Consider the following 12,096-nt stretch of genomic DNA (forward strand, 5'->3'; position numbering starts at 1 on the left):
TACAGCAGTGGTTCTCGACCTTCCTAACGCTCAGCCTTTAATACAGTTCCTCACGTTGTGGTGACCCAACCATAAAGTTATTTCTGTTGCTACTGTATAACTATAATTCTGCTATTGTTATGAATCATCATGTAAGTATCCGTTTCCCTGTCATGTCATTCAACTGCCCGCCTCCAGGGGTCACAGGTTGAGAACCACACCCTTGCAGGCTCCTTGTAGGAGAACTGATAGAAATCAAGGACTTGGTAATGTAACCTTGCCTTGTTATTTATAACCACATAGATAAATACTACCAGTCTGTTACTTTTGGGTGCGCTTTTAAAGCCACTAACATACGGACTCACTCTATCAGCTCCAGAAAATATTTATTCTCCTTTTCCAAACCAGGAACTGAGGACAAGAGTGATTAATTTTTTTGGCCTAAGGTCATATAGGTAAGTCACAAGGACAGGGCTTGAAGTCAGAAAGGCAGTCTTGAGAGTCCATGCTCTTGAACATTATGCTATGTGATATCTAGATCTCCAACTAAAGTGTCTGTGTGCACTCACATTCACTCACATACACTCGAGAGGAGGGCTAATGTGAATGACCTGACTGTAGAAGTTAGCACATACAGCAGAGCAGTCCCCAGGTAGGAAGGAAGATCTTTGGAATCATGGTTGAATTCCATACCGACAGCCAGGCGACTGAATCCAAATTCTCCCCAATTCGGATTCTCAAGCAGCTTCTCAATTCACAATCCAAAACGCCTTCTTCACGTCACCTTGGGGAGCTGGACCCTGCCCTCTCATTATGGAGGAGCAATCTTACTACATGCTATGTGAGGACTTTATCCCAGACCACACAGCCCCACTCAGATTCGTGCTGGGCTTGTTGACCGGACCACCTTGACTTGGTGTTTGCTTCCTGGTGCTCGCTCTGTGAGGCTCCTGACACACCAAACTGACCCCCAGGGACGATCCAGATTCTTCACTCGCAGGACCAGATCCTAGCCCTTCAGAGTCTGAGAATTCCGTGTGCAAGACCATCGCACTCTTTCCCAGAGCAAACGACTCCCTTGCTTACATTCGAAACTATTATTCGCGTCCTAGTGAGCTCAGAGCTGGGTTCAGTGCAGTGCCATTGCCCACACAGGACTAATTGTTTCCACTTCTCTGTACCAAACACTAATTAGCAACTGTGAAAGCCATCACATCTCACTTTCCCTAGAGAGCCCCAACGTCTTCCCTTGCCTACCTTCTTGTATTCCTTTCATCCACTCCCTCCTCTGGGCCTGATGTATTCCAATGTTCCATTCCCTCACTTGCCAGTAGGTGCCAGTTCCTAAGCGAATGCTCTTGTTTTCCCTGCAGCTCAAAGGTGTGGACTCTGCTCTGTAGGGAGAGTAGATGACAAAGGCCTGCTGGATTAGGGGATTTTTTTTTTTTCCTTTTTATCCCATTAGGCTTTAAGATGCAGATGGAGGCCATGTTCTCTTTCCTTAGTATTTCCCTCCAAAAAGTTATCTGCCCTTTTTAGTTCCTCCAAATCCGAGCACAGGAAGCCATTGTATACTCGCCCATCTCCGCCTTCCCAGACCTTTTATTAACAGTCAGACCAGGTCTTAGGGATCTGAGCTCCAGGCTCAGCCCCTTCCTCTAGGAACCACACAATCCATCCTTTTATCCTCTAATATAACTCCCCACCCCCATCTCTGTCTACCTGCCCTCCCTCCTCCCCTTTTGATGTGAATTCCTTTTCCAAGTACCATTAGAATGAAAAGAAACAGACCTGGGGCCAAGGTCTGAGGAACAGGAACATTAAAAGGATAAGGAAAATCATTATGGTAAGAGAAATAAACCAGACCCAGAAAGACAAATAGTCGGTTTTCTCTCCTATGCAGACTCTAGACACCGGGGGTGGGGTGCGGGCGCAGGAGAGAGATGAAAATAGACAGGGGGCCAGGAAGGGGAGGAAGAGATATTAGGGAAGAGGAGAAAATGCTAGAATGCACATGACTTGAAAGCAGAAGGGGAGGGGATGGGGGTGTCTTCAACAAGCAGTATGGAAACAACTGGATGGACACTGCAAAACTAGCTCACTTGGACCTTACAGAAATCAGCTGCAAACAGACTCAAAAGCTAAACTTTGAAGAAGTGGAGGCGGTTAGACTGAGGCAAGCTTGAGGTCAACGTGGCCTGTACAGTACTGCAGGCTGACCACACGAAATCCCGTCTCAGGGCAGCGGTGGCAGCGGTGGTGGTAGTGGCGGTGGCAGTGGCGGGTACAATTAAGTGTAAGATTTTAGAATAAAGCCTAGGGGCAAAGGTTTTGCAACCTCAGCATAGAAAAAAATGTCTTAGATGTAGCAAAAACAAAACTCATAGAGAAGCATTATAAAGTGGAACTTTTCCCAAGAGAAGAGGGGTCCAAGCTACAGGCGGAAAAAACTTGCACTCCAGAGGTTTGGGGGTTTGTTTGTTTGCTTAGCATGGTCTTACACTGTGTAACTCAAGCTGACCTAGGGCTATGTGGTCCTCGTTTATTATCAAACTCATGCAATCCTCCTTAACCTTCTGAGGGCTGAGATTGCAAGCCTGAGTCACCATAGAGTATGCTAGAGAGATAACTCGGTGGTTAGGAGCACTGGCTGCTCTAACAAAGAGGACTGAGGTTCTGTTCCCAGGGTCTACATGTAGGCTCACGACCATCTGTAACTCCGGTTTCAGGCGACCTAGCGCCTCCTTCTAGCCTCCTCAGACACCAGGCAAGCTCATGGTTCACTTGCATACGCTTTCAAGCAAAACACTCATATACGCGCATGAAAGTAAGTCTTAAACATCAAGGAACGTCAGGGGAGGTTGGAGAGCTCAGTGGTTTAGAGTACTGGCTCCAGCCAAGTGTGGTTTTAGTCCCAGCATTCAGGAGGCAGAAGCAGGCACATCTCTGAGTTGGAAGCCATCTGGTCTATAGCCAGGGCTATACAATAGAGAGACCCTCTCTTTAAAAAACAAAACAAGGGGGCTGGAGAGATGGCTCAGCGGTTAAGAGCACCGACTGCTCTTCCAGAGGTCATGAGTTCAATTCCCAGCAACCACACGGTGGTTCACAACCATCTGTAATGGGATCCGATGCCCTCCTCTGGTGTGTCTGAAGACAGCTACAGTATACTTGTATATGATAAATAAACAAACCTTTAAAAAACAAAACAAAACAAGACCTGGGCAGCGGTGACCCACATCTTTAATCCCAGCACTCGGGAGGCAGAAGGCAGATCTCTGTGAGTTCAAGATCAGCCTGGTCTACAGATGGAGTTCCTGACAGTCAAGGTTACACAGAGAGACCCTGTCCCGAAAAAAAACAACAACAAAAAGCACTGGCTGCTACTTCTCAGGATCCACCCCCACTCCCCACCCCCAAAAGAAACCCAAGAGCAAAAGCAAACAAAAGACAATTGTATCCAATCGTGGTACAGCATGCCTATAATCTCAGCACAAGGAGGTTGAGTCAAGATCATGAGTTCGAAGCCAACATGGGCTATATTATGAAACCTTGTCTTAAAAAAAAAAAAAGGAAAACACAAAAAGATAAAAAAACAGATCCAAAAATAATTGTATGAGTCAGCATTGTCTTGGCAAAGCACCTAAAGACATTCCACATAGCAGCAGCCTAACTGCTCCTTCCCCTTGGCCAATGGGGAGCAGGTACCCCATAACTCAACTGTTGTACAGGATCCACTCACCCTGCCTCCTACCGGTCTTCCTTTTCTTCCTTTGTCAATTTCCCTTTAGTGGTGTTACCACAGCAACCATCATCACCAGAAGAGGAAAACTGGGTCTCCCCCTCCTCTTTTCCAAGCAGCAAGTTAAAACCAGTTTGGGGAAGGGTAAACTATTGGGCTCTCTCCACGCCCTTCACACTCCCGGGATCACAGATGGTTAACAGCAGTAATAACCAGGAGCAAGGGACGCCCCCACCCCCACCCCCACCCCGTACCTGGGACAACCGCATTTGTATGACATGACTTGGGTGCTGTGCAGATGAAAACACCGATTCCAGTACTGCTACAATTATTTAGCTTTGACGGACAGCCACAGATACTCACAGTTCTCTCTGTAGACCAGGACAGAGAAGCCTAAAAAGAGCTTGAAGCGTAAAAAAAATTCTAAAGAGATGGAAAAAATAAATAAATAAATAAATAAATAAATAAATAAATAAATAAAAGAAAAAAACTAAAAAAAAAAATTCTAAAGATAAGCCTTAAAAGAGCCCTCCTCCCCACCCCCATGCCTGGCAGTGGTGGTGCATACTTTGAATCCCAGCACTCAGGAGGCAAAGGCAGGCGGATTTTTTGTGAGTTCTAGGCCACTCTGGTCTACAGAGTGAGTTCCAGGACACCCAGGGCTTCATGGAGAAAACCCTGTCTCCAAAAACTAAAACCGAAAAAAACAAAACAAAAAAAACAAAAAAACAAACTCCCCCCTTCCCCGTCTTTATATTGACATAAGTCCAAGATCTCACAAACTCCATTTTCAGGAAGAAACGGGAGCACGAGTTAGTGGATATTTTTCCAGGTACTGAGTGGTAAGAGGCTTTGTTCTTAATCCCCCAAGAGGGTGTTTTTATACTGATGAGTTCTCCCCCAATGGAAGTCACTGCTAACAGCCCTTACAGAAGCCTCTGGGATCCCGTGCCCCTGCACGACCCTGGACTGCTGTTTTTGGAAATCTGTTGGAACTGTTTCAACTCTTTCAGTGCAGTAACCAGCAGCAGTCCTCAAACAGCTTCAGAAAGCCTTGCTCAAGGTCACCCTCAAGATAATAACAGAAAAAGAACTAGGAACCCTTACTTTAGTTTCCCCATACGCACATTCCTCTCCTAATACAGAAACTTTAAGACCAGACGCCTGACATCTTAGATACCTCTGACCACAAGACTAGAAACTTAAGCAGCACCAGTTTCCCGGTTTGTCCCTCTCCCCTTGGCCACCCACCCTGTTTTCTAGACTAGCCCCCTGGTTTGTCCCTCTCCCCTTGGCCACCACACTCTGTTTCCTGGAATAGCAGTACCCCCCACTAGAGGCAGGGGCAGAACTCTTCGCCCCTGCCAACTCATGGTATGCAATGAGTCAACAGCCCCTGCCCATTCCCCCCAGCACGGGCTGCCACAGTTTAATGAGTGGTTATTTGTGGCACTCTGCACGCAGCTTGGAGCCGAGCCTTTACCCCATACTGAGGAGCAGGGGATGGGGAGAGAGAGTAACGCTAAAGCTTCATTTATTACTATAATCTTCAATGTGCATCCCACCAGCGGTGTTAACATTCTAAAATAAACGTATTAATCCCCCTGCAGCCTACAAAGCAAACACTCAGCTGGAGGCCTTTGTGTGGGAGGGAGGCAGCACCAAACACAACAGAGTGGTAAATGGCACCTCTTTTCCCTGGGTGGGGGTTGGGAACCAGGTGATGCCTTCTGGAGTCCAGCGGCCGGAAGCAGGAATCAAGCTTCGGAGTTGAGGAAGGGAGCTCAGCCCTGTGGTATGTGGTAGCTCACCCGTGTTAACAACTCACCCCTGTAACAGCAGTAGTCAGGAGGCTGAGCCACCGGGATCTCAGAGGCTAGTCGGAGCTGATGAGCTCTAAGTCAGCCTAGGCTGGTGATGCAGGAAGGGAAAAGGGAAGAAGGGAGGGAAGGAAGAAAGCAACCCAGGCTTTCAGTGAGTCTGAATGGTGAGGAGAAGGTCACAAGGTCTAAATTCATTGTTTAGCTTTGTTGTAGACTTTTGCTTTAAAGATTTATTTATTTATTTCATGTTCATGCACATGAGAAGAGGGCATTAGATTCCATTACAGATGGTTGTGAGCCACCGCGTGGTTGCTGGGAATTGAACTCAGGACCTCTGAGTGCCCTTAACCACTGAGCTCTCTCTCTTCAGCCCGTTTGTTTTGTTTTGGTGTTTGACACAGGGCCTCAAGTAGCTCAGGCTGAACTCCTGACCTTCTTGCTATCACCTCCTAAGCACTAGGATTATGGCACACACACCCACACCTAGCCACCAAGTCTAGGCCTCCCGGCCTTTATTTAAGGATACCTTAAAAGAAGGAGGAGGGGGGAGAGGGGGAGGGGGAGGAAGAGGAGGGGAGAAGGAGAAGGAGGAGGGAGGAGGAGGGAGGAGGAGGAAAAGGAGGAGGAGGAGGTGGGAGAAGAGGAGGAGGAGGGAGGAAGAGGGAGGAGGAGGAGGCGGCATTCGGTGTTGTGTTCACTGATTCTCATTCTTCCTGATTGTCATATTCTCCTGCTCTCCCTCTCCCAAGCTCTCATGTAACCCAGCCAGGCCTCAAACTCACTACCTAAGGAAGACCTTGTCTACCACCTGAACTGCAACAGCATTAGCTTTTGCTTGTTTTAGCTTTGTACCAGAGACTGGTCTTGAACTGGCTACATAGGCTAAAGGGCCTCAAACTCATCCTCCTGCTTCCAACTCCTAGCCTACAGACGCGCACCATTGCAAAGGAGTTATGAATCTACTTCTGACTGAGCTTTCTGTGTGAGGGAGGACATGTACTGCACTGAGAGTTGAAGCCAAAGGCTTTATACACGCTGGAAAATTGTTCTGCTTCTGAACAGTCCCTTACCGTGTGTGTGTGTGTGTGTGTGTGTGTGTGTGTGTGTGTGTGTTATACCTCTGGGAGGCGTGTGTATAACATGTGAGTATGTGCAGGTGGTGGTGGAAATACAACCTCAGGCAACGTTCTTCGGGAGTCAAGAGCTTTAAAGAGTATAGAAACTTCCAGAGTACTCTGAGGTACATAGTGGGATCCTAGGTCAAACACCAAGGTGTGTGTGTTGGGGGTGGGGGCTGAAGGTAGTTAAACATGGTGATACACGGCTCTAATTCCATTACTTGGGAGACAGATGTAGGAGAGTTGCAAGTTTAAAGCCAGTATAAGCAACTTAATATAAACCTGTCTCAAAATCACATAAAAAGGGGGCTGGGAATGGTGGTGAATGCCTGTAATTCTATCATTTGGGAGGTAAAGGCAGTAAGGGGAGGTGGCCAAGGCACAAGTATATCTCTCAAGAAGTTATTAATTAATTAATTAAACTTTAAGGGAAAAGATGATAGCTTAGTGATAAAGTATTTGCTCTGGGTTTGATCTCCAAGGCTGTTTTTTTAAAACTACAGGTAAATGAGATTTTTCTATATTCAATGGAGCAACAATTTAAAAGAGTCCTGAAGAAAATGCATTTGGAAAGAGACATCAGCAGTACTGTGCCCTTGTCTTTTGGTACTACACAAACGCAGACAAGACTTGGGCTCTGGTTCCTCACCTGTAAAATCAGAAAACGGGACCAGATGATCTTTAAAGCTCTTCAGCAAATCTAAAACTCTATCACTGCAGTGTCTTGATATTTCATTTTGAGGCTATCCCGGTAAAAGATATACCTGACTTTCAACCTCGAAGAAATTTTTCAAAACAAAGTTTAGTTTTTCTATGATAAACCAGACTTACCAAAAAAAAAAAAAATGACTTGGAAATTAGGAAACGTAAACCGTAAAAAGCGGTAAGCATCCATAGGACCAACACTTTGAAAAGATAGCAGTTGATTTATTTTCTTCCCTTCAACCAGGATCAAAAATCTCCGTCGTGTCTGCTAGTTAGGGCCCTCCACAGACAGGCAGGAAAGAGGCATCAGACTCTCATATGACCGCCTGCCCCACAGAAACCTGGCGTGCAGTGAGATACCTGATCATGGCTGCCGACTGGGAAAATGAATCGTCTCTAGACTCAGATCAGAAGATGACAAAGCCATCAGCTTCTCACCAACCAGAAAGTCTTAGCCAAGCAGCTAAACCCAATGACATAAATGGGTGAGCGAGAAGAGGATGAACCATGCGAGAAGGCTGTGAGCCAAACCCTGCTTTCCCTATTTTAGAAAACAGATTGCTGGAGATAGAAGACATTCTAATAACAAGTAGTCAGTCCTATGTCTTATATTCAATTTAACCAAATAATAACAATAAAACATAATATAATAATAAAATAACAACAAAGCGCAATATAATGAGCATCGATGAGGGAGAGAGAAACTTGGGTGACAAGCTTCCTAACAACTGACTCACAGAGGTCCACTAGAACTACATCACCCTGAATGTCCTTTGTGGGGAAGATTGCAAATGGAGACAGATGTGCACAGGGAAGAAAGTGATCCCTGAAGAGCAATATCTGTTTCCATTAGGTAAGAACACCTCAGAAGACTAACAACAGGACTCGAGAACAGCAGTTCTAAGTTCTCTCCTAACGATCTAGATGCTCTGTCCCTCGGTCTCTGTCCTCTGCCAGCTAAAACTCAGGAGAGGGGTGTGGGAATTGTCACCGGTAATCTGTGACTCCCATTTCAGCAAAGTGACTGTTGGACCAAAGGATTCGCCCAGCTAAGTGCCTCACAGATGAGAAATGTCACGGCTTCCTACAAAACCCTGCAGTTCTGCTCTCTGCAGCCAGCTACGCTGCATAAAAGGGGATTATAGGAAAGAGCCCTCCAGGACTGAACGCATTTCCCATACCCAAGCTTCCCCGGAACCAGAGGGAAAGTTATTAAAGGACAGGAGACAGACTGTGATTCACGGCAATCAAGTCCTGCCTCCAGCTGTGAACACAGACAAGCTGGAGATGACGCCCTCCCTGCAGCTCCTGTGCACAAGAGCATGCAGACACTGAAATGTTCCGCTGCAGTACTGAGTGACAATGACAGCCACCAGGAGAAAGCACAGCCACCCTGCTCTGCAGCCCTACCAGAACCTTCCTTACCCATTCAGTTGCCCTGGTCCAGAGTCCCCCTCCCCAGTTGTCCCTCAGTGGAAACTCGAATCTCTTAAAGATATCCTGAATCTTCTCATTTCAAGCAGTGTCTCTGAAACAAGAAAATAAGCAGGTGGGGGAGGTAAAATCTACATAAGATTTGGGGTACCTGGCTCTCCTGGCCGGAGCACATCAACTTGAAAGAGAGTAGGGCTGAAAGAAATAAGGCCCTAGGGCTCCACAGCTCCAGGCAACACTTCCGCTTTTATCATAGTTTCTTTCAAGAGGAAGAAAACAGACTGGTTCTTAGCCTGTAGGGAAAAGGAGATTCCACCCTTGGGGCTCTGGTTTAGAAACAGCTGGTCTCTGTGTACACCCAGGTGGCTGTCTCTGGATATTATAAATATTCATCCCTGAAGCAAGGCTCCACTCGGTGTTAGAAGACAGCCCGGATGGTTAAATTGCTAACTAGCCCAGTTTCATGACAGCTTAGGAGGCTGAGCAGTCTTCTACACAGAGTCCCCACTGATGGATCCTACTCATATCAGTCTGCAGAGCTTCTCGTCAAATTCGGCTGCTGTCTAGAGTAGCCAAGATCTGACTGCCCCAAGCGCACTCCAAACTGTTCTTACCGTGGAAAAGCATCCCACTTCATTAAATGTCACTTCGAAAGCCCTCTACCGCATGTCCTACCCGGGAGCCACGCGTGTCTCCTCATGTTAGTTTACCACAAACTAACCATAGATCCTGTCAGCATAGTCTTCAGAAAAATTCACCAGTGGAGGTTGGCTTGGGTTAAAATTGTTGGATTTAGAAAGGGGATGTTGGGGAGGAGCGGTTGGGACCCTAGACCTTGGCGAGGTAAAAGGGCAAAGAAAGCCTCCCTTCTCGTGTTAGAGCTGGAAAAAGCCAGAGAGGGTCAGTCCTTTTAATTTTATTATTATTTTCTTTCTGCAAGATTGCCATGGTCACTGTCACAACGAGCTGAGGTACTGGAAACTTTCCTTCCTCTGCAGCCCACCAAGCGAGCTGGATTTTCCAGGATAAACTCAGTGGACATAGCAACCAAGACAACATAGCAGTTGGTACTAATTGACTCCCTAGGTGATAACTTTTGGTAGGAGTCAGCAGGACTACTGAAAAATATTCATCTTTCCTATCTAAACAGGCCCCGGCTGCAGGGAATTCTCTGTGTCTGTCTCTCTGTCTCTCTGTCTCTCTGTGTCTGTGTGTGTGTGTGTGTGTCTGTGTGTGTGTGTGTGTGTGTGTGTGCGTGTGTGCACCTGTGTCTCTCTGTCTCTTTGTCTCTCTCTTTATCTCTATCTGTATCTCTGTCTATCTGCTTTTAATATTGAAGATTGAACCCAGAACTTCACTCATGCAAGACGAGTGCTCTATCATTAAGGAGGCTTGTCGATTCTTAAGTTGGTTTTCTGGAACCAACTAACTTGAAACACACACACACACACACACACACACACACACACACACACACACACTAGCTAACTCAGATTCCATTAGAAGCCAGGTAGTGTTTAAAGTACTTGACATATCTCACTTAGTCTTTCAGAACAACCAGTATTGCTTCCACTTTACAGAGAGAAAGCCAAAACACAGACAAATTAAGCGGTGCTCCCAAGACCGCATAGCTACCAAGTAGCACAACTAGATGCTGGCATACTGCTGAGAAGCAGATTGAACACAAGGGCGAGCTTCCTAGGAAAGGGGCCGTAGAAGGAAGGTATGAGACCCCACTGTTCAAACCAACATCCTCTGCGAAAGATAATTTTGTCTCCGGATAAGAGGATCTGCCCAGGATGCTACGAATTAAGTCAGACAATAGGGAACAGGTCATCTTAAAGTCTTACCATGGACAGTGTTCTTTGAAATGAGTCAACCAGCTAAAGGACCGGGTTGGCTCCCATCACCACCATACCTGTGCGAAGATTTGAATGTAACGGGCACTGCAGAGGGAGGTCTACCCTGGATGAGAACATCTCCCCAGGTGCTAGATGTGCCTTCCTCCCCTACAGTATTCATGGACGGCAGGTCTCCCCATCGTTCCTCACTGAAAAGTGCCACCTGAAGGGAAGGAGTTAGGTGGCCAGGGACGGAGCTCTTGTTGGCTGCTGCTTATGGAATTCAAGAACCACAAAATCCTTGCTGAAGCCAGAGAGAACTGAAGTGGGGGCATCAAAGAAAGCCATGGTAACCTCGGAGCAATACGATTGTTGCAGAGGATAGCACCCCAAGAGGCTAATCACCCTGAGAGCTCAGTTCCCGCTTACAGCTGACTCCAGTCATCCCCTCCCCAAAGCACTCTAGGCAATTGTTAGGCTAAAAGCACCCCCTCCCAGTAACTTCAGAGAACCGGGAGATGGGGGCTTTCCTGGAGGGGCAGTGGCGTCCATCCAGAGAGTATCTCTCGCTTCCCGGGGACCTGGAGCGGCAGCCTTCTCTCCGCCGCAGCCCTGGCCCGGAGCGCCGGAGGTGGCGGGGTGTGCTGAGTGGCACCACTCACCTCGCTCATCCCGGCGGCAGGACGGGGCGTGGCAGGCGCAGGTGAGGCAAAGGGGTCTTGGGAGATGCGTGCGTGGACTACGGCCGAGAGTTGCTGGGCTCCGGGGCAGAGGCCCTAGCGGTCTTGGAGGGGAGAGTGCACGGCACGAGCTGCTGCTTCGTGCTGCCCCAGGCGCTCAGGCTGCAGCGTAGCTCAGGGAGCCCCTTCTGACCTGGTCCTGTCAGCAGCTCCCCGCGCCTTGACCGGCTCCACCTTTTATAGTGAGCTGCGGTTCCCTGCTTCCAGCCCAACCAATAGAAACTCTGCCTAGCGCAGACTGACAGCTCCTTGAACCCAGTGGTGGCAGGCTCAGAAATCTGCTGCATTTCCAAACTAGGGTAGGACAGAGAGAGCGGGAAGGAGGGGGAAACCAAGGGGGATGAGAAGACAGAAAATGAAGTAGGGAGCTGGTAAAGGAAAGAGAAGTAGTAAGTAGTATCTGAAGGAACTGAACTCTGGTCCTCTGGAAGAACAGCTAATAAAAACCCTTGAGCCTTAGCTCAACCCCACATGGTATATATCTTTTAGGGAAAAGGTAAGGAAGAAAATAAACAGAACACAGGTAAATGCACGGAGCTTCTGATAACTTTGGTTAAATGTAGTTCTGTTTATCTATCTAGTCCATCTAAGGAAATTCTTTAAGTTTTCATGCCTACGGTACTTGTTGGCATTGTAAAAAAAATCTCTTACAGCTTCAGTCAGCCAAACCCGGATACTTTCAGCTTTCACAAATATATTCTTCTGTTGGTACCG

At 47.3% G+C, this 12,096-nt stretch overlaps 1 protein-coding gene across 3 annotated transcripts in view; it reads right to left on the bottom strand.

The window, feature by feature from the left end:
- Positions 1-11,700, bottom strand: part of Pcp4l1 (Purkinje cell protein 4-like 1) — a 23,635-nt gene extending 11,935 nt beyond the window's left edge. Inside the window, exons 1-2 of one of the 3 annotated variants that reach the window (XM_017598936.3) lie at positions 11,305-11,700; positions 1,237-1,373 (exon numbers count right to left, since the gene is read on the bottom strand). In XM_017598936.3, the coding sequence (XP_017454425.1) occupies positions 1,237-1,373; positions 11,305-11,313 (146 nt within the window). In that variant the 5' untranslated portion in view covers positions 11,314-11,700. Of the gene's footprint in view, positions 1-1,236; positions 1,374-8,952; positions 11,207-11,304 lie in introns of those variants that run through there. The other 2 variants (NM_001126093.2, XM_063272605.1) reach the window with 2 other exon arrangements.
- Positions 11,701-12,096: the final 396 nt, after the last annotated feature.

The sequence above is a fragment of the Rattus norvegicus genome, chromosome 13 (assembly GCF_036323735.1).
Source record: "Rattus norvegicus strain BN/NHsdMcwi chromosome 13, GRCr8, whole genome shotgun sequence".
In the NCBI taxonomy this organism is placed as follows: domain Eukaryota; kingdom Metazoa; phylum Chordata; class Mammalia; order Rodentia; family Muridae; genus Rattus; species Rattus norvegicus.